Raw genomic sequence first — 22,439 nt, 5'->3', positions numbered from 1 at the left:
TGCCAGCTATTCAAAATAGTTTTAGATTTGGTCACATTATTTTCAATGTTCAGAAGTTCTCTTGAATGTTTTACTTTGGAAATTCCTAAATACTTAACTTCAGTTTTGATTGGAATATTAGCTACAACCACTTGTTTCATGAATAGTTAATACTTCACATTTATTTTTATTCAGATTCAAACCCGAGGCTTTTGAGAACAGTGAAATCTCAGACAAGGCAGGAGGAATTTGTGAAATGTCTTTTAGCCTTTTAACTGTCACCCCCATTTTTGAACATAGACGTGAAAGTACACTATTCACACTTAAATTGTTATAATTCATAAACGCTTTTGAATACAGACCAAAGGTTGGTCTCTTTTTAAAGAAGACAATCTGCAGATTATTGCAGAAGTGAAATCATTTGAAAAAATGAAAGTATAAACAAGTTATAGAAGTTTAAATTTACTGTAAATAAATTTATTATTTTATTTTTATTATATTTTATATAAAATAAATATTTTATAAAATATGTTTAAATCCAAAATTGCTATAAAATTAAAGCCATATGTCTAAATAAGTTGTGTTCCAAATTTGAAGTTGATATAAAAAAAAAAATGTAGGTTCATATGCAATTTTGTTTAGGTGTTATACCACAAAAAGCCACCGGGTGCCATTGAAACTCCATTGAATTGTTTGGATGCATTTTTCTGTCACAAATGTATCAATGTCTCTCTCAATATTATGTCTATGACAAAATAACCACCAAATATGGAATCTTGAGACTCAGACCTTTCCAACGATATGTATTTTGTCAAGATTATGAAAAGTTTTGATTCTAAAAGACCGTAATATATTTGGAATATGACCCCTCCCACTAAGGGGGGGGGGGGGGGCACGCTAAAAGATTTTAAAGTACGATTTCCATGGTAACGCAGTGTCCGATTTCAAAATGGTTTTCATAGGATGAATTTGGAGTATTTAAGCTTTCAAATGATATATAATTTATGATGATGCCAACCAGTGACCAGACTCATCACTCTAAGAAGTCACCACATTTCCTGGACATCCATTAAAACAAATAGCCACCCCGGCAGAATTATTAGTGCCATGGCTGAATAACATTTTTTCACCCCACTGGTTTGACCAAAACGTGGCATCAGCAGCAACAGAGTGTGTTTCTTGAAACAAAGTACAATGAGCTTTTAGCCCTTTACAAAACAAAAATAATGCTTTTCTTTTTAAATTGTCTCTTATACCTCTTACATTTAAAGATATGAAGGACAGACTTGTGCTCAACATTAATAGAAAACAGAATCAAGTAGAACAAGGCAAACAAATATGCAAAAATGAATACAAATGTGAAATAGAAAGATACTGCTTTCTCTTTAAAACAGAAATAACTGGTGAAGACACCTCTAACTTATATTCTTAAAATCAATCCAACCATCTTATCTATTTTAGACCAAAGGAGAAAAAAAAACTTACGAAGAATAATCCGTTTTGTGAAACTATCACATTTAAATCTCTTCATTTATCCGCTAAAATGCGGCGACCGTCGATATAACCGTAGGTACCTCTGTAGTATGCTTTTTGTCCCGCGTTTCTGGCCTGAGAAATCTTTGGCCAAAGTTTCTCTCTTTCAAGGCGATCTTCCTTGGACAGGTCTTCAGCAAAACGGATGCCTTCCGTTTTACAGATGGATGATTACTTGGACTTTCTCCATATTCCATCACAATGTAGGCGTCTGGTGAATTGGACAATCACCTGACGATTCCTCCCGTCTTCCGGTCTTCCAAGCCGATGCACTGTGTCCACAGAGTGCTCCATAACATCTGCCCATTAGGGAGCGATCCTACCGAGGAGTTTGACGACAGCATTCCTAATATCTTCTCCCATGGCCTCCTTCAATCCTTTAATCCTTAAATTCCATCTCCGGGAGTAACGGTCCTTCTCTCTCGCTTTCTCTTTCAGCATATCAACTTCTTAACGCATTTTCCAAGCCGGCTATCTTTCCTTTGCATTCTTTTACTTCCCCAGCTTGAAATTCTAGAGACTTTGCCAGACTTGCTATCATCACAGAGTTGTCGGTAAGCTTTTTGTTTAAATCCGCCATCTTGTCATCTTGTTGATCGAATCTTATGTGAAGAGCTTGAACGGCATTCAATATATCAGTTGCAGTTGGACTCTGTTTGGGCAATTTCCTCTGGTGCTCACCTTTCGAAGGAGTTAGAGGTGGAGAATCAGACGCATACTCAAAACTCCTCTTTCCTACGCTGCCATTCTCGGTCTCCATATCTGACCCGCAGTAATCATGTTCAGCAAGGGTTAGGGAATTCCCCTCCTTTCCTTCTTCATTTGGCCTCTTGTCGTTTTTGTCTTTCTCTTTTTGTTCCTTTGACATTTTCTAAAACCACCGTCACGTTTGGAGGGTATCACAGTTCAGATACCACTTAGAGGTATCTTTAGCACTGAACCTTCGACGAGTGTGACTTCTCAGTATGCCATCTTGCAAATCAGCAATATCGGCAATATCACCGGTGATCAGTTCTGCGCTGATTTTGCTCATCTCAAACAAGCCTAACGTATCAAACCCAGATGCGCTTTCAGTCACCTTACGTCAACACAACGCGACTGAGCATAGTTGTAATTTTTTTGTTAATTTGGTGCTATTATGCATAGCATTATAATTCATTTTAATTATTACATTTTAATTAATTTAATTTGGACTTTTAGGAGTGTGTGGAATCAACCTCGGCTCTCTCGTGTGTTGAGGAAACAATGATATCGACAGTGTTATGCATGCGCGGGATACTTTACTTCCTGAACAAGTGCGCACCCGAGTCCGTATTGCTTGCACATTCACGCGAACCGCGCCACAGTTCAGGAGCAACCAAACTCAGACTACCTTCTCCAGGTAGTCTCAGGTTCGGTACCCTGTTCCGCACTAAACTGCCAGTGTGCAATCCCTCTTAAATTTCAGACTCATCACCTATGTTCAATTCAATTCAAGTTTATTTGTATAGCGCTTTTTACAATACAAATCGTTACAAAGCAACTTTACAGAAAATTATGTTTCTACAATATTTAGTAGTAGCTAGTAGTTTGTGCACGTTTGACAGGATTTTAGAAAAATAAAAATAATAATAATAATACAAGACGTAGTCAGCTAGATGATGAACTATCAATATTATTAATTAATAGTAATTATATGATGCAGTCACACATGTAGCAATAATTGTTAGTTCTGTTTGTTGATTCAAGGTTAGGATCATCTGGGGTCCTCTGAGGGTCAGCATCATCTCTTCTCAGGTGTTCTGGATCCAGACTGGAGCTTGTGTAAATCCTAGTTACCACGGGATGTAAATCCCGTGGCGAAACATAGAAACAAAATAGAGACATCATTAGCATAGCTGCTGATCCAACAAAGTAAAATTAGTTTAACCCAAGCTAAAGAATAAAAATGCAGATGCAACTACACTCAATTTAAGAGATACATTATTCGAATGCTTGGCGAAAGAGATGCGTTTTTAATCTAGATTTAAACAGAGAGAGTGTGTCTGAACCCCGAACATTATCAGGAAGGCTATTCCAGAGTTTGGGAGCCAAATGTGAAAAAGCTCTACATCCTTTAGTGGACTTTGCTATCCTAGGAACTACCAAAAGTCCAGCGTTTTGTGACCTTAGGGTACGTGATGGGTTGTAGCGTGGTAGAAGGCTAGTTAGGTATGCAGGAGCTAAACCATTTAGGGCCTTATAGGTAAGTAATGATAATTTGTAACTGATACGGAACTTAATAGGTAGCCAGTGCAGAGACTGTAAAATTGGGGTAATATGATCATATTTTCTTGACCTGGTAAGGACTCTAGCTGCTGCATTTTGGACTACCTGTAGCTTGTTAATTGACGAAGCAGGACAACCACCTAGAAGTGCATTACAATAGTCCAGTCTAGAGGTCATGAAAGCATGAACTAGCTTTTCTGCATCAGAAACAGATAACATGTTTCTTAGCTTGGCAATGTTTCTAAGATGGAAGAATGCAGTTTTTGTAACATTGGAAATAGGATTTTCAAAAGACAAATTGCTGTCCAATATAACACCCAGATTTCTGACTGTAGAGGAAGTAACAGTACATCCGTCTAGTTGCAGATTGTAATCTACAAGATTCTGTGTGGTGTTTTTTGGTCCAATAATTAATATCTCTGTCTTATCCGAATTTAATTGGAGAAAATTATTTGTCATCCAATCTTTTACATTTTTAACACACTCTGTTAGCTTAGATAATTGGGAAGTTTCATCTGGTCTCGTTGAGATATATAGCTGAGTATCATCAGCATAACAGTGGAAGCTAATTCCGTATTTTCTAATAATATTACCAAGGGGCAACATGTATATTGAAAATAGAAGGGGACCTAGGACGGATCCTTGTGGCACTCCATATTTTACTGATGATAAATGAGATGACACCCCATTTAAGTAAACAAAATGGTAGCGATCGGACAGGTAGGATCTAAACCATCTTAGAGCCTGCCCTTGAATACCTGTATAGTTTTGTAATCGATCTATGAGTATGTCATGATCTATGGTGTCGAACGCGGCACTAAGATCAAGTAAGACTAGAAATGAGATGCAGTCTTGATCTGACACAAGAAGCAGGTCATTTGTAATTTTAACAAGTGCAGTTTCTGTGCTATGGTGGGGCCTAAAACCTGACTGAAATTCTTCATACAGATCATTTTTATGCAGGAAGGTGCTTAGTTGAGCAGACACAACTTTTTCTAAAATTTTAGACATAAATGTAAGATTTGAAATAGGCCTATAATTTGCCAGTACACTAGGATCTAGTTTTGGTTTCTTAATAAGAGGCTTGATAACCGCCAGCTTGAATGGTTTTGGGACGTGACCTAAAGATAACGACGAGTTAATGATATTGAGAAGCGGTTCTTCGGCTACAGGTAACAGCTCTTTTAGTAATTTAGTGGGTACAGGATCTAATAAACATGTTGTTGGTTTAGATACAGTGATAAGTTTATTTAGCTCTTCCTGTCCTATATTTGTAAAGCACTGCAGTTTATCTTTGGGTGCGATGGATGAAACTGAAGTGTTAGACGCTGTAGAATCTACATTCGCTATTGTATTTCTAATGTTATCTATTTTATCAGTGAAGAAATTCATAAAGTCATTACTATTTAACATTGGTGGAATATTTGAATCAGGTGGCATCTGGTAATTTGTTAATTTAGCCACTGTGCTAAATAAAAACCTTGGATTGTTTTGGTTATTTTCAATGAGTTTGTGGATATGCTCTGCCCTAGCAGTTTTTAGAGCCTGTCTATAGCTGGACATACTGTTTTTCCATGCAATTTTAAAAACTTCCAAGTTAGTTTTTCTCCATTTGCGTTCAAGACTATGAGTTACTTTCTTGAGAGAGTGAGTATTACTGTTATACCATGGCACAGTACGTTTTTCTCTAACCTTTTTCAATTTGATGGTGGCAACAGCTTCTAATGTATTAGAGAAAATAGTGCCCATGTTGTCAGTAATTTCGTCTAATTCATGTGTATTTTTGGGTACAAATAGCAGTTGAGATCGATCAGGCAGGTTATTTGCGAATCTGTCTTTGGTGGCTGGAACAATAGTTCTGCCCAGATGGTAACGCTGAGACATATAGTTAATATCAGTTATACGCAGCATGCACGATACAAGGAAATGGTCTGTAATATCATCACTTTGGGGTACAATATCTATAGCAGTAAAATCGATTCCATGCGATATAATTAGATCTAGTGTATGATTAAAACGATGAGTGGGCCTGGTGACATTTTGCTTGACTCCAAATGAGTTTATTAGGTCAATTAGGTCAATTTATTAGGTGCAGAGGTGGGTAGAGTACCCAAAAACTGTACTCAAGTAAAAGTAAAAGTACTTCTAGAAATATTTACTCAAGTTAAAGTAAAAGTACTAGTCTTGAATAGTTACTTGAGTAAGAGTAAAAGCAGAGGTGGAAAGTAACGAATTACATTTACTCGCGTTACTGTAATTGAGTAGCTTTTTTGTGTACTAATACTTTTTAAAGTAATTTTTTAAATCTGTAATTTTACTTTTACTTAAGTATATTTTGTTTAAAGTATTTTACTTCGCTACATTTTAAAACACATTAATTACTGAGTAAAAAAAAAAAAAAAATCGCTCCCTGGAAACTACGTCAGTAAATAATGGGCAGGAGGGCAAACTGGCGCAAAAATCACAAGAAAGATGCAGACGGACAAAACAGGCGTTAGTGGTGCAGACACCGCTGAAAACGAAACCCCGTCATATTCTGAAGTTGAACTCGAAGGAAATGAAGTGAACCCCTGGCCATATGTATGCTCTATTATGCAGTGTAAGCTGTACTTGCCTAGGAAGACCAAACTAGCAGCTTATAAAATCTCGACAAGACATCAACCCTTCGCAAGAATGTAGAGGTAAGCTAAATAATTGCATCGTTGCATTGGTGGTTAAAATGAAGCTTTGACATGTTAGCAAGAGGTTTTCCACAAATTAGCCAAAAAGACAGTGGTGAGGAGTGTGTTATATATATCGTCTGCGATAATATCATATTTTTTGTTTTAATGATTTGCGCGCGCATTTATATTGCGTTCTTTAACTGTGTGATTCAGTATCCTAAAATGCATTTAGAATGATCACAAAATTGAAGATATAGGGGCAGAAAATTCACATATTTATATAATTTTATATATTAAATCAAAATCACACAAAGAAGGCCCTCTTTTCCTCCAAAAATCATCATGAATATATACATACATACATATATATAACAGTTCAGTAAACAAGTTAATTAAGAGACTTGCGTTTTAGACACAATATTGCCTTTTTTAGCTCTATTTCTACAACAGAAAATAATTCCAAACACAGCCACCAAAGCACAGTTTTGCGTCTCTGAGCAACATTAAAGTGTTTCGTTCCTGAATGAATCAACCGTTTAAATGATTCGGTTCAGTCGCAATGACTCACTTATTAACAGTGACTTGCTGACACATACTGGCCATTTTAATATCACATTTAAAGTATCTTTTGATTTTTTTAAATAATTAATTTCTTATCATTTCAAATGAGTATTCAACATTTTATGTCTTGTATATCAAAACATTATTCATGCATTTGTAACTGCAGGTTAAATGCATTCTTGTCCTGCACTAAACAGTGTAATACATCTAAATGCCACTTCCAATGAATCTTCTGCATTTCCTCTGCATTAAAAGATGAGTTTGTTGATACTGATTTGCCTGGTAACAGCCCAAATGTTTTATTATTCTAAATAACTGATTCCTTTAATTAAAAACAACTAGTTTGAGATTAATAGACCTATCCCAGGGGTGTCAAACTCAGTTCCTGGAGGGCCGTAGCCCTGCAGAGTTTAGTTCTAACCCTGCTCCAGCACACATATCATGTAGTTTTCAAATAAACCTAAATGATTAGATTAGCTGGATCAGGTGTGTTTAATTAGGGTTAAATCTAAACTGTGCAGGACTATGGCCCTCCAGGAACTGAGTTTGACACCCTTGGCCTGTCCCATTTTGACTCCCTCCCACTGTTAAAATGTAACTAAGTAATTTTTACTCTGAGTAAAGTTTAAATGAGCTACTTTTTACTTCTACTTGAGTTGATTTTTAGACTGGTACTTTTACTTGTACTTAAGTAAAATTTCATTAATGTAATGGTACTTTTACTTGAGTAGAATATTTTTGTACTCTTTCCACCTCTGAGTAAAAGAGTATCGGATAAAAAATCTACTCAAGTAGTTAGTTACTAGTTACTTTGGGTCATATATACTGAGCCTATTTTTATTTAGATATATAGATAAAATGTATGTAATGTATGTGTGCGTGTATAAATGTATATATTTCATCAGCCTTTACTCCAATTTATGTAATTTATTATAAAACCCTGTCTGTTTACTTAAGTAACAGATATAGGTGTCATGCCATAACATATTTTTAATACGACTGACTTTATATTAAATGTGAATTTAACATTGAAAGTTAATGTGATATAAATATTGCTACTAATCTTTCATTGTTCAGAAAGAGAGCAAATAACATTTACATTATTAAAGATAATTTTCACTGACAGTCTAGATTTCAATCACTCTCAGAAACTCCCATTAAAATCACTGAAACTGTTAACACTGTGAAATCAATATCTTAATTAAAGATTCGTACACACATCTGCACTTTGTTGTTCCTGCGAGAGAATTCGCCAGAAAGAGGTATTCAGTCAGTGAGCGAGTGAAGGAATCACCGGCATTTTAGCGATGACTCATCTGAACGCCTCTGATTGGCCAATGCTTTAATAAGCTCAAAAGAATCATGTGTGATTTGTTATAATGCGCAGCGCTGTATAAACACATCTATCTCTGGCTAAGCGCCAGCAAGCAATCACAGATCTGAATTTAGCAACAGATAATATGACTCGCTGAACGTACTTGCACCAGTGTGATTGTATTAAAATTAATAAAATCTTAATCGGCTATTTTTTGTCTTTTGGAAGCTGCATTCAACTTGACTCCCCTCTGTTATAAGCCACACACGTACAACAAACTAATGTCACAGTGGTATTTTCCCCAAAAATTTACTCAAGTAAGAGTATAAAGTACCCATCTTTAAATATACTCCGAAAAGTATTCGTTACCCCAAAAAATTACTCAAGTAAATGTAATGAAGTAAATGTAACTCGTTACTACCCACCTCTGAACATTTGTACCTATGTACTGTAAGTTTAATTTCCATTCCGTAAAGTAGGTGGCGATAATGCTCCTAAGAAGTTAATTGCGATTAAGCAAGAAGTAGAAGAGTCTGTCAGATAAGAGCGAAATAAAAATGTTGAGAGCGGTGGGTACCCAGGACCAGGATTGAAAACCACTGGTTATAGGGTATTTTTAAAGTATGAGTTAATGCAGTTTTATTGAAATGGACATATACTGAAAAAGACTTCATTCTCAGGTTTGTTTGCTGAAGACAACATGTTCTCTTATGACGGATGTCTGTGGCTCTTGTAATATACTATAGTAGGGATCTCCAACACTGCAGACTTCAGTTCCAACCCTGCTCCAACACACCTGTCTGAAATTATCAAGTAGCCCTGAACACCTTGATTAGCTGGTTCAGCTGGTTTGAATGGATTGGAGCCAATCCTGCTCTAACACACCTGTCTGTAATTATCAAGTATCCCTGAACACCTTGATTAGCTGGTTCAGCTGGTTTGAATGGATTGGAGCTGAAATCTGCAGGACAGAAGCTCTCCAGAGCAGGGTTGGAGACCCCTGCACTATAGGCTATAGGCAGTGTTTCTTAAACAGGTCCTGCAAGCTCCCCTATCACCTCACATTTTGTATTTCCCCCTATATCTTACACACCCATTTCAGGTTTTGCAGTCTCTACTAAAGAGCTGATGAGTTGAATCAGGTGTAGATTTTAATAGATTAATAGATCAGGTGTAGATTTCAATAGATTTTAAAATGTTGCTTATTACTTATAAAAAGCCCTGAATGGTTTAGCACCTCAGTATTTGAATGATCTCTTGTTGCATTATAATCCTCCACGTCTGCTTTGTTCTCAAAACTCAGCCAATTTGATAATACTTAGAATATCAAAATAACTGCGGGCGGCAGATACTTTTCCTATTTGGCCTATTTCCTATTCATACCTAAACTCTGGAATAACCTACCTAACATTGTTCGGGAGGCAGACACACTCTGTCAGTTTAATCTACATTAAAGAGCTATCTCTTTAACCTGGTTTACACATAACACACTAATATGCTTCTAATATCCAATTCCGATTTTTAGGCTGCATTAATTAGGTAAACCGGAACCGGGAACACTTCCCATAACACCTGGGGCCTGTACCATGAAGCTAGATTAGCTGGCTAGCCAGGTAAATTCCAGGTTAGTTTGCACCAATCCTGGGTTTTAGGTACCATGTAAGTGGCTTGGCTTTTAGTGGCATTCATTGCCATAGTAACTTACACTCCATGGCTAACCTGCTCCGGGGCAGGTTATGTTCTGGGTTAGAGATCTCAGACTGAAGTTCAACCAATCAGATGTCAGAGAAGTGACACATGTCTGACGCAAAGTCACTCTTCCAGTTTATCTCGCTCCAAATTAAAGTTCTCTAATGCTAAAAAAAAATAAAAAAAATAGGAGAAGTCTGGCTTTAATGATAATAACTGAGACATTTTATGATTTATATAATTATTGTGATTCATATTATTATTATTATTTATATTTTACACACAAGCAATTTTAGTTTAACAGTTATTATAAGTCATTTCTTTTAAATAAATATATGTATATATTTATGTATATAATGTACACAGATCATGTAATATAAATAAGCTGTAGTATCATTTTTAAAATAAATAACTGAGCTTACGTGTTTGAGTCTCTATCACCATATATTTTCAAATGTATAAACTAAGTTAACAAGAATCACTTGTCACTGCACTGATAGAGCAAGATTATTTATTTTATTTGTCCTCCTTCATTTTTCATATGACGTTAAATTTTTTTTTCATATTCTTCAATCTCTTAACCTTTAGCAAAATCTTTAACCTTTAGTTTTGAATCTCGCTGGGTCTCTCGCGGGAAGTAAATCAAACTTGCTTTTTGTTGCAATGCTTGTGATTGGCTGCATATTCATGTGCACACACTCCACAAACTCAGGGTCAATGTCTGAGTTGACAAAGAAAGTGGATGAACAGCATCCACCAACAAAGCCGAATTGGAGAGGTTTGTTTTTGTCAACTCAAAACTAATCCTGTAACTCTGAATTTGTTCAGCTACCATCATGGTACAGGCCCCTGATATACTTGCTACATCATTAGAAGAATGGCATCTACACTAATATTAGTCTGTTTCTCTCTTATTCCGAGGTCACCGTAGCCACCAGATCCAGTCTGTATCCAGATCAGAGGAAGAGAGGGTAATGTGCGGCTTGTCTCCAAAAATTTGATTGATGAGGGTCATAAAAGCCATCTGTTCTGGACACCTGTTTGTACACCCCCCTCCCCGTACACCCCCCAGTGACCTAAATATGAACTTATGAACCCAAGGAGGAATTTCGGTGGGAGGGAGAAGTGTTGGGAAGCTATGTGCTTTTTTTAAACTCTGAAAAGGGCGAAATCATGAAAATGGTGTAAGGGAAGATTTTTTTAAGGTTTTAAGTACACAGTGTATTTCAAGAAAAAGATTATAAACACATAGCAGCAATGGAAACAATGTAATGATCGTTTTCGTAGTTGGAAAAGTGTAAACACGTTGTTAAAGTTGTTACAAATGAAATAAAACTAGGTTACTGGTTATTTATCTAAAACAACCAAACAAGTCAAAACTATCAGATATGTTTTCGTTAAGCAACACGTGAAAAAGATGTGAGAGCTTGTAGCATTACAATTTAAAAATGGTGTTTTGTTACCAGCTAGAAAATAAAGAAAACTAGGTAATAGAGTTTTAGCATTTGTAACTTACCTGAAACTGAAAAAAAGAAACGAATGTAAAGCAGCGATACAAACCAGAAAAGTAGGAGTTTTGTCATGATGTTAGAAAAAGTTAAAACAAAAGAAAAAAGATGGTAGGCATTACGCTGATCTCAAAGAAAATACATCGGACCCCGTCTTTAAAACACTAGCACAAGATACTTGTCAAAACTATGTTGTACTTTACCACTAACTAAAATTTTACTGACAAGAGTTAAACAAAAGAAAAAAAAGATCTCACAGCAAAGTGTTACGACGACTCAAACTAAAAAAAAAGAAGCTAACGTAAAGCAATGTTATAATCCAAGAAAGTAGGCGTTTGTCACGTCGGGTGAAAAGTTAAAACAAAAGAAAAAAAGGTAACTTAGGCATTTACGCGGATCTAAAATAAAATACATCAGACACCCATATGGAAAAGAAACAGAAAAAACTTGTAAGAATTTCCTATTGCCTACAATAGTAAATGTTTATGTTTTATATGCATTATATGTCTTATGAGAGTTATATGTCTCATATTATGATTTACTCATGAAAGTGGCCACTTTCGCATTTTTCTCATACAACGTAATTATATGAATTAAGTATGAATCAAACAAACAATGTATATGCTGTTTATAAGGATAGTACATGGCAAAGTATGTTTTTCGTATATGTTCCATATCATTTTTGCATTTTTAATTACTATATAAAACATGTCTTAGTTATAAAGACATATAAAATTTATATATAATATTTACAATTACATACATCTTTCTTGTGCGTAAAGTGTATCTAATTTAAACGTAACCTATGCTTTCTTTATATGTTTTTTATAAGTTTGTTATATGTCAGCCAAGTAACATGTCCATGTATGTATAAAAGCATATACTTTTTATATATGAATATATACCATTCTATATAGGTTTTTTGTATGTAATGTCTATTACGTTGTAATATTTTCATGTAAACTATGCTGTCTTCATGTTTTTTAAATAAAATTCTTACGTCAGACAATGAACATAGCAGCATTAAAAACATACTTTTTATGTATAAAATAATTTTATAATTTCATATGAGTTTCTACAGTCAAAAACATTTGATGAAGCAGAGTTAAAACTGGCAAGGGTTTGGTCAACACCCAGATCAACTACTTTCTACCACACAATGACATAAATGCAGTCCGAATACATCTGTAATATTAAAAACAAAGCGGCTAGGATATCTTTTCAATAGTCTTTATTAACAGTTAAACTCTTCTGTGATTACAGTACTGACAGCAGTAAACCCTAATCCCAAGAACAATTTGTTTTCAAATATTAGATTTAAATGAACTTGTGACTACATAGGAATATCTTTTACAATTTGATATTTTCACACACTACAAGCCTGCATACAAACCTGAGGAGCACATGCTTATCCTATTCCTATTCTAACATGGGAACAGTGTCACCAACAACTAAACATTGTCAATACAAACAGGTGTATTCACATTCAAGGAACGAGGCATGGGGCTTAAGTGCAATCAATCGCTCTGAGCATAATGCTAATATTGCCTATACTGTTTACTTAGATATTTTGAGTATACTCGATTTTGAAATTGCAAAGTACACAAACAAAAAAACATAGAATATAAACTTAAAATGCCTTAATGGCTTACATATATGCCAGTTTTGTTCTTTTGCACACTGGATACCTCAGAATAAACAGGCACTTTAAGCAGTAAATACTTTCAGTAGACAGTAGTCAGAACCTGTTTTGCCCCAGGGCCAAGGACTATGTGACACACCTGTGTGAAACTCAGAGCAAACAAAACAGTTTAATGTGGAGCTGTGTACACACCAGCATTTTTACTTTTTGACCGGAGTTCTGTAATCTTGGCATTGATCGTACTTCCAATGCTGGAAAGCTGGGTCCCTGGCCACTTCTCAAGAGTTGCACCTAAACATGAACAAAAAAACAATGCAAAAATTATTACAGTAGGCTGGAATCAGGAAACACACAAAAGCAGAGACTATTGGTCAAACACCCATTAAAAAGAAGAAAACATGCTGTAAATGGCATCCAAATTATTTTTGTCTAATGGTTGACGAGCCTCTCCTCCACCTCGTTTGTTCCCCCGAAGATTGCTCACCAGCAGTATTTCCACTGGAAAGACTGCGGTGAGCAGATGCCTCACAAAGACTGTTGCCGAATTGGCATTTATGGCATAGGCCCACGCCAGTTTCTCAACCATGACTCCGGTCCCAGAATGGATCTCAACCTGGACACAAGGTGAGCATTAAAGTTTAAAATACCAGTATGTCTGACTTCTTCAGCCCAACAGACTTTAGACATATAAGCACATTAGATCTGCCATACTCACTACTTTACACTGTAATTAATTACTTGTTTAATGAAATGTATGGGGTTGATTGTTTTTATGTGGTTTGTGGGATGCTTTGGCAATATTGTTGTTACATTCATGCCAATAAAGCAAATTTGAATTGAATTGAATTGAATTGAATTAAAAGCAAGTCTGGCAAGCAGTATATCTATTTTATATGCTGTATTTATTTATTCTTTAAAAAACAATTACCTAAGAAGACTGGGAGGCAGTCAGGGATGGAGACACAGATGTGGAACTGGACAGCGTAGATCTGGGGAGGGACAGCGAAGTGGCACATGGAGAACTGGACCTGGACTGCGGAGACCCTGGAAGGGCCGGTAATGCTTTGGTAGGGTCCACCCTGGATCTCTTAGGAGGTGCAGCCGAATCTATTATATTCCTCAAGCTCAGTAGGAGTCCTGGCACATCTAGACACAGTACATCAAAAACAAATAATTTATTATTATCATCACTCCTTTAGGACAATACAGGAAATTCAGCCTACAGTCATTTAGAGAAAGGTTTATTACTTGTCTGATGGTTCAGTATTTGATATGAATCAATGATACCTTGAAGAACAATCTCCTTCAACTTCGCGTTCTCTTCTTTCAGGTCCTTGATCTCCTGCTTTAATTCAACAACAGTCTGAGTCGGACTGTTGTGATTATCTGAAGAAGGCTGTGATTGACCGTATAGCCTAAGAAACTCTTCTGCAGGGTCTATCCTCCTGGGAGCCTTTGACTTCTGGGTGTCAAGAGATAGGAAAAAAACAAAACCAAAATAAAAAGACAGCTATTGCTGGTGTTGAGCAGCCATTATGTACAAGAGAATCAATATCAAGAATCCTTACAGATTTAGCTAGATAGTAATGCCTATTACACAATAGTCCCAACTCCTTACACATTGCACCACTGGGAAATATGGTCATTGCATAGGAGCTAAAAGTAAATTAACATCACCTTTGCTTGCTGAGATTGAGTTTCAATATCAGTTGAGCAATCTGAATCGTCCCCATATTTTTGGGGGGCCACTGAGGCCCTCTTTGTCAGCTCTGTAGGTTCTTCTTCCTTCAGCAGTGAGTTCAGTTTACGGATTGTCTCAAAACGAGTAGCTAGAAAACAAAAGCAAATACACCAGAGTTATACTCAAACAGCTGATTACACCAGATCACCCTCTTGTAACACTAAGACTGAAAATATACGTGAAGTTAGTGATGTGTTGTGTGCTCCAAAATAAGTGCAAGCACTGCATGCATGCTCTGTATGCATTGCTCATATACTTGTATACTTGCATACCCTATGTATACTCTACGCAAATATTCAGGGGGTTATGCATAAGGTATACATGACACCTGACATAAACAACTATTCAAAAAGCTTTATTCAACCTGGTTTCAACTGTCAAAGTATTATTATCTTATCTCATTTTTAACATAGTTACATTTTTAGTTCATTTTTTGACATAGTTGTCAGATGACATACTGATTGTGGCACTTACAGTGTCAAAACCACATAGTACTTGTGTTTGTGTGAATTAGAGTAAGTTAGTAACTCTTAACTTACCACTAACAAAAATGACAGTGCCTCTGTAGTGAGGCCAGCCTCCTCGTTGTTTCCTCCCATGGCGCCATTCAATTACGGCTGAGTAGGTGGCAAAGGGATTCCCATCCTGGTCCATCTTGGAATCATCATACCCCCTTATGACATCAGTTTTTATGTCACTGAGCTTCCCAAAATCCTCCCGTTCACTCCACCGCAAACTTCCTCTCCATGTGTTCTAAAATTATCAAATAAATAAAAATCATTGTTTGGCTTAGCAATCAATAAATGACTGGCAGACAGAAACTGTTATTAAGCTAACATTTAACATCAGTATTCTGACAAAAAACCCTTCTAATATTAGGTATCTGCAGGGTTAGGCAAGTTATATTTAAGACTTTATTGCCACTCAAAATGAAATTTAAGACCCATTTTGAATATATTGTGATACACAATTCTGTTGTCTAAATTGATAATATCAAGCACATATTAAAAACATTTCGTTCTAAATTTGATTTGAAATATCCAAAGGAATATAATCTGAAAATTGCAGATTAGGTTATTGATAGGTTAAGTGATTTAGATAGATTTAGATAGAGGTGAGCAGATAATGTGATATGTCTTTATGATTCTTGTGATATTAATTTCGTTTATATAACGTTAGCCCAGTCCTACCTGACAGGTGCCTCTATAGCCTACAACCAACCAGAAAGGGTCCGGTGTTTCCTATTAACAGACAGTAACGTTAGAGAAATACTGAAAGCACATTAACGTTAACTGTAATACTGACTACAAAATGTTCTTGAACATGAATATTTTGGTCAAAGGCAGTGCAACCAAATGTAGTAAACATATAAATAATCATTCTATTTACTGGTTTAAAAACCTTAGAATCAAAAACAAAGGTTCTGTAATATTGACATGAAAATAAAATGTTGGAGACCAAATATTTATGCAGACATTGAAAAAATGTTAACTTTGCCATGTTATCTTTGCCTTCTGCCAATGCGTTAACTTACTGGATCTGTTATAATCTAAGACTCATCCAACGTTACACTTGTGTTATTATCATATAAATATTATCAAAAATAAGGATAATTAACGTTAACTTAACTAATCTTGCTAAAATGCACTACTTTGGGTAATATAAGCTGAAAGTGACTGTGCAGCTAACTTAATATAGCTAACTAACGTTACAACTGTAACATGTAATGTTAAACCAGTTAACGTTCGCCATTAAAAAAATCAGTTGTTACTTAAATAAATGTATTTCAAATTTAAGCTCAAACATTGAAGCTTAAATCGTAATGTTAACTCTAGATTTACCAAACTATGTCGTCTGTTGGCCGTTCGTCAGTCGTGATTCAAAAGATGCCTTCTTTTTCAACCTTCTAACGTACTTTTTTCCCTCCTTACGGTGTTCTGCAGTGTACTCGCTCTCTCTCTCTCTCTCGCCATCTATCCAGAGCCGTTGAAAATCATATTTAACGGCTCTGCATCTATCTATCTAGCGGCCCTGCGAATGCGCATTACCCACAACCTCGCACTGCTCTGTAGTCATTATTTTTGAGGAACGGGAATGTTAGCTAGCTGAAGTTTCCGGTAACTTTCTAGCGGTACAATGGTCACATCGAGTTGACAATGACATTAGCTAGCTTCACCAGCAACCCTAATAGACATTAATACTGGTAACTATGTCGAAAAGAAAGCACAACGTTACTGCTAACACGAAAGAAAAGGTTTGGTTGAGAGAAAATGTTCCTATACGTACTTTGACAAGATGGAAAAAAAGGTTTGTACTAAATTACACCTGTTTCCTAATCCAGCTCGTAACTTCTGGTTAAAGGAGAACTCCGGTCAATTTTAACATTGAGCTCATTTTTTTGTAAATTTGGAGTGCTGTCAGTACAGAGAACAACGACAAAAATCGGTGTTTCCTACACTGTGTTATCTTCTTTTTAAAATTTGCACCCTGTTGACTTCAATGGGCACGTTTAAACCTGTATTAATAAAATTGATGTTAATTCTGCCCGCGAAAATACCTGAAAAACTTCAGTCGAAGTTTTCGGTTGAAGTCCACAGTAGTCAATTGTCGAGTTCAACCGCGCGATGAAGCAATTCAAGAGAACGCGCCTGAACTTGACAATCGACTACTGTGGACTTCGACCGAAAACAGGAAGTTTTTCAGGTATTTTCGCTGGCAGAATTAACATCAATTTTATTAATATCTTTCACATCTACTGCAGTCAGATTCACTGTGTTCACTCTAAATAAACTCACTCACATGGCTGTGCACTTGTAATGACACATCAAGGATGTTAAAGCAGGCTAAACGCAGGCATGCCCCATTGAAGTCAAAAGGGTGCAAATTTTAAAAAGAGGATAACATGGTGTAGGAAACACCGATTTTTGTCGTTGTTCTCTGTACTGACAGCACTTCAAATAAAAAAAAACGAGCTTAATGTTAAAATTGAGTTCTCCATTGTTGCAGTGATTCGTTCCCAGTTAACGTTAGTTACCTCAACGTTACTGTCCACTGTTTCTTTAGGAAAATCAACAGAACTTTGACTGACATCGAAAAACATACTGCGCAACAACATGTAAGTGTTATCCGGTTCATGTCCTCTTGATCTTATTAGTGATAGTTACATTGTAAAAGTTATGTAGCTTATAAGATGATACTTATTACTAACTGTTTTACCTTTGTGATTAAAATATATTTGCAGCTCATATCTGTTGAGAACAACTTTGATGTGTGAATTTCCTATGTGATTGTATCGCATTTCTGTGTTGTTAAAGGGATAGTTCACTTTGAAATTAAATTTTGATATGTTTTAGCTTACCTTAAGGGCATCCAAGATGTAGGTGTCTTTGTTCCCACAGTATTTTCAATTTTGATATTTTTTGGTCAAACCGTTCTTGTCTGTCAGTCATATAATGCAGGTCTATGGTCACCACCTCAAAGAGCATGCACAGAGAAGTCCAAATTGGACATGATTTAATGACTCGTAAATGTAAGTACACATTGCTTAGACACGAAACGAGCGGTTTGTGTGAGAAAACGAACAGTATTTATATAATTTTACCTCTTTTAACCACAGCCACGTCCAAGTACTCTGAGGGCACAGGTGCTTCTGTCTGTGCAAGCGCCGGAAAGTGATCTCTCTCGCGTGTGTACTCGTGTCTATCTAATAATTTGTTGATTTGTATCCTTCCTAGGAAAGTGATGAAGATTCCCAAAGAGAAGAGCAGAGTGCAGAACCTTTCACATTGGCACAGGTGAGACAAAACTACAGTATTCTCTCTCTTTATTTATATGTATCTCTCTCTATCACTCTGTCAATCTATCTATCCAACAAGTTATTGATTTGTGTCCTTCATAGGAAAGTGATGAAGATGCCCAAGGAGAAGAGCAGAGTGGAGAACCTTTCACATTGGCACAGGTGAGACAAAACTACAGTATTCTGTCTCTTGCTCTCTCTCTCTCACTCTATCTATCTATCCAACAAGTTGTTGATTTGTGTCCTTCATAGGAAAGTGATGAAGATGCCCAAAGAAAAGAGCAGAGTGGAGAACCTTTCACATTGGCACAGGTGAGACAAAACTACAGTATTCTCTCTCTTTATTTATATGTATCTCTCTATATCACTCTGTCAATCTATCTATCCAACAAGTTGTTGATTTGTGTCCTTCATAGGAAAGTGATGAAGATGCCCAAAGAGAAGAGCAGAGTGGAGAACCTTTCACATTGGCACAGGTGAGACAAATCTACAGTATTATGTCTCTCTATTAATATGTATCTCTCTCTCTATCACTCTGTCAATCTATCTATCCAACAAGTTGTTGATTTGTGTCCTTCCTAGGAAAGTGATGAAGATGCCCAAAGAGAAGAGCAGAGAGCAGAACCTTTCACATTGGAGCAGGTGAGAAAAAACTACAGTAAACACATTTATGAAGTTAATTACATAATTTGTTTATCTCTGCAGCTCATGGAAGTAATAATAATAATAGTAATAATAATAATAATAATCATAATCATAACTTTATTTGTATAGCACTTTTCAAAAACAAGTTACAAAGTGCTGTACAGTGAAACAAACATGATCCATACTTAAAAATGTAAATGAAAATGAAAAATCAACAATAAAATCAGAAAATACAATAAATAGTAGACAAACCAATACAGGGCCACATCACTGATACCAACATAGTTTTTCAGACGGCTAATTAAAAAATCATGGTCCACAGTGTCAAAAGCTGAGCTGAGGTCAAGAATAATTAAAATAGAGAACATTCCTGAGTCAGCTGCACGTAGTAAATCATTGGTGACCTTGATCAGAGCAGTCTCAGTACTATGCAGGGAACGGAAACCTGATTGAAATGTTTCAAAAATGTCATTATTGTTCAAAAAGGAGATTAACTGAGTTGAAACGATTTTTTCAAAAATTTTAGATAAAAATGGCAGCTTGGAAATGGGTCTAAAATTATTTAAAACAGAGGCATCTAAAGAGGGCTTTAGATGTGTAAAGACACTGTCTGTCTTTCCTCTTTTTGTTTGTTTCTTGCATGTGTTGTGACTTCCATTAAAATTTTTGTGCTAAGTACAGTAGAGCAAAACAAGGTTACCTTTATGGTAAAGCAGAACCTTATAAGTTTTAAAATGGTGCTTCTTTTTCTGTAATTTTAGGAAAATGCCCCTCAAGAAATACATGATGATATCCACTCTCATGGACTAACGGAAGGGCAAAGTTGCATCTATATTTTCTCCTTTGCATTGAGACACAACACTACTGGGTAGGGTTGCACCAGCCGTTCGTAAGTTCTTACTTAAACTGGAATGTAAAGTCCAAACTAGAGGCTTAGTAACTACTAGCTAGTTTATAACTAACTCTGTACTTTATTCGGTTGCACCATTTATTCTTAAGGCAGAACGTAGCTAGTAGGTCGTAAGCTCTCCGTAAAGTAATGCGTTGTCGCATAGAATGACGTAATTTTTCTTAACCCAATCACAAGCCTTCTAATAGGTAAATAGGAAATAGTCTGAACAGCTGAAACTCATTCTTGACTGGCCTAAACTGAAAGTTAAAAAAGACATTAAAGCACACGTTATCGAACTCAAAACATTACACTTTTAATTGAAAATATCTATCCCACACATGGAGGAGAAAAGAAACAGGAAGAAAAATTTCAGTCATGAAGAAATTCTTATTTTAATTGATGGATACAAAGAAAACAAAACAGTCCTTGAAAGCAAATTAAACTCATCTGTCACAAACCGGAAAAAAGGTGAGATTTGGCAGGACATAACAAACAAAATAAATGCAAAAGGCTGAGAGCAGAGAGGTTTGGGGAGAGAGCGCCGTTTCTGTCTGTCTCGTGCTGAATATCAGACGCTATCATGTCCGTTATCCGCATTATGCCCTCTCTTTTAAAGCGCAAACGAGCATATATGTCGACATCATCATAAATATCCAACGGATGATGTCTGTCTCGTAAAACTCATTGGCGAACTTGCGGTTCTTCATGATCAAATACGAGCTCATCAATGTGATCTAATCTGGCTGACATCTTATTCCGACCGTTATTCATGGACCGAGGCTTCCGTAAATATTTAGTTACAACGTATAGTTACGTTTAAACTAAGTTTAATGGTGCAACGCAAAAATATTTAGTAGTCCGTAAATCGTAACTTAGTGTCCATTTACGTCAAAACTAGGCTAAGTTATAACTTACGCACAGCTGGTGCAACCGGCCTCAGGTGTATTGATGGAAGACCTGCTGAAACTTCTAAAGTTACATTCTGCTGGGACAAATGCAGTACCAGCAAGCAAGTATTTTTTGGAGAAACCATTAGCTGGTATTATAGATCAATTAAAACGCCATCATTACTGCAGAGTATGTACTAAGTACCTTGGCACTTCACAATCACAAGAAGAAACACTTACATGTGTGTCATGTTCCTCGTCCATAACAGTAAAAGACAGTTTACAGGAAGGACATTTCTTTATCAGTATTCCATTAAAGGATCAACTGAAGGATGTTCTTGAGAATCAAGGTATGCACGATCTCTGTTTTCGTCCTGATGATAGTAGTAGGCATGTAATAAGTGATATATTGTCACGATCAGTGTTACAAAGAACCACGGGAGAGGGAACCAATTGCAGGTAAGTCTTTTATTAAAGGGTAATCCAAATAGAGTAAACAGTCCAGGCAGGGGTCGAGACCAAAACATCCATCCAAACATAAACAAGACACGAACACAAGGCAAGGACAAGAGCTGACGGACATGAATTAAACAATCAACAAGGACTCCGTGACACATACACAGACAGACCGGGTATAAATACACAGAAGGTGAATGAGGGAACTGGAGACAGGTGGGGAATAATCAATTAACTCAACAAGGAGGAAGGTGACCAAATAAGGGAACAGACAGTTAATAAGGTGACAGACACCGTGGGAAAGGAGGACATCTAGTGGAAACCCAGGGACACAACCCAGACAATGTGACAGTACCCCCCCTCTACGGAGCGGCTCCCAGACGCTCCACGACAGACACAAAACAGAGACCAGGAGGGAGGCGGACAGGTGGAGGCTCAGGGGGAGGGACGGAGGGCCAGAAAAGAAAAACATGGGGAACAGACACCAGAAGTGTGAACACCAAACAGGGAGACCAGGAGGGAGGAGGACTGGAGGAGGTTCAGGGGGAGGGACGGAGGATCAGACTGACAGAGAGGAACAGGGACAGGAGTGAACACAAAAACAAAAAACAACATGAAGCCCCTCCAGGGCGGGGCAGAAGACCACCACGTCCGTGTGGTGGAGACTGGAGTCCCCCAGGGCGGAGCAGAGGACCACCACAACCGTGTGGTCAGGGCGGAAGCCCCCCAGGGCGGAGCAGAAGACCACCACAACCATGTGGTCAGGACGGAAGCCCCCCAGGGCGGAGCAGAAGACCACCACGTCCTTGTGGAAGAAGCCAGAGTCCTCCAGGGCGGAGCGGAAGACCCCCACAGCCGTGTGGTCAGGGCGGAAGGCCCCCAGGG

General features: G+C 37.0%; 1 protein-coding gene across 1 annotated transcript; it reads right to left on the bottom strand.

The window, feature by feature from the left end:
- Positions 1-14,065: 14,065 nt before the first annotated feature.
- On the bottom strand, positions 14,066-15,546 carry LOC132098263 (uncharacterized). Its single transcript, XM_059504435.1, has 4 exons — positions 15,418-15,546; positions 14,815-14,966; positions 14,425-14,599; positions 14,066-14,283 (listed from the first exon to the last, which is right to left on the bottom strand). Exons 1-4 carry the CDS (start codon positions 15,530-15,532, stop codon positions 14,066-14,068), a joined length of 660 nt encoding a protein of 219 aa, XP_059360418.1. The 5' UTR covers positions 15,533-15,546.
- Positions 15,547-22,439: the final 6,893 nt, after the last annotated feature.

Source organism: Carassius carassius, chromosome 21 (genome assembly GCF_963082965.1).
Source record: "Carassius carassius chromosome 21, fCarCar2.1, whole genome shotgun sequence".
Lineage (NCBI taxonomy): Eukaryota > Metazoa > Chordata > Actinopteri > Cypriniformes > Cyprinidae > Carassius > Carassius carassius.
This window is presented reverse-complemented; position numbering and strand designations above follow the sequence as displayed.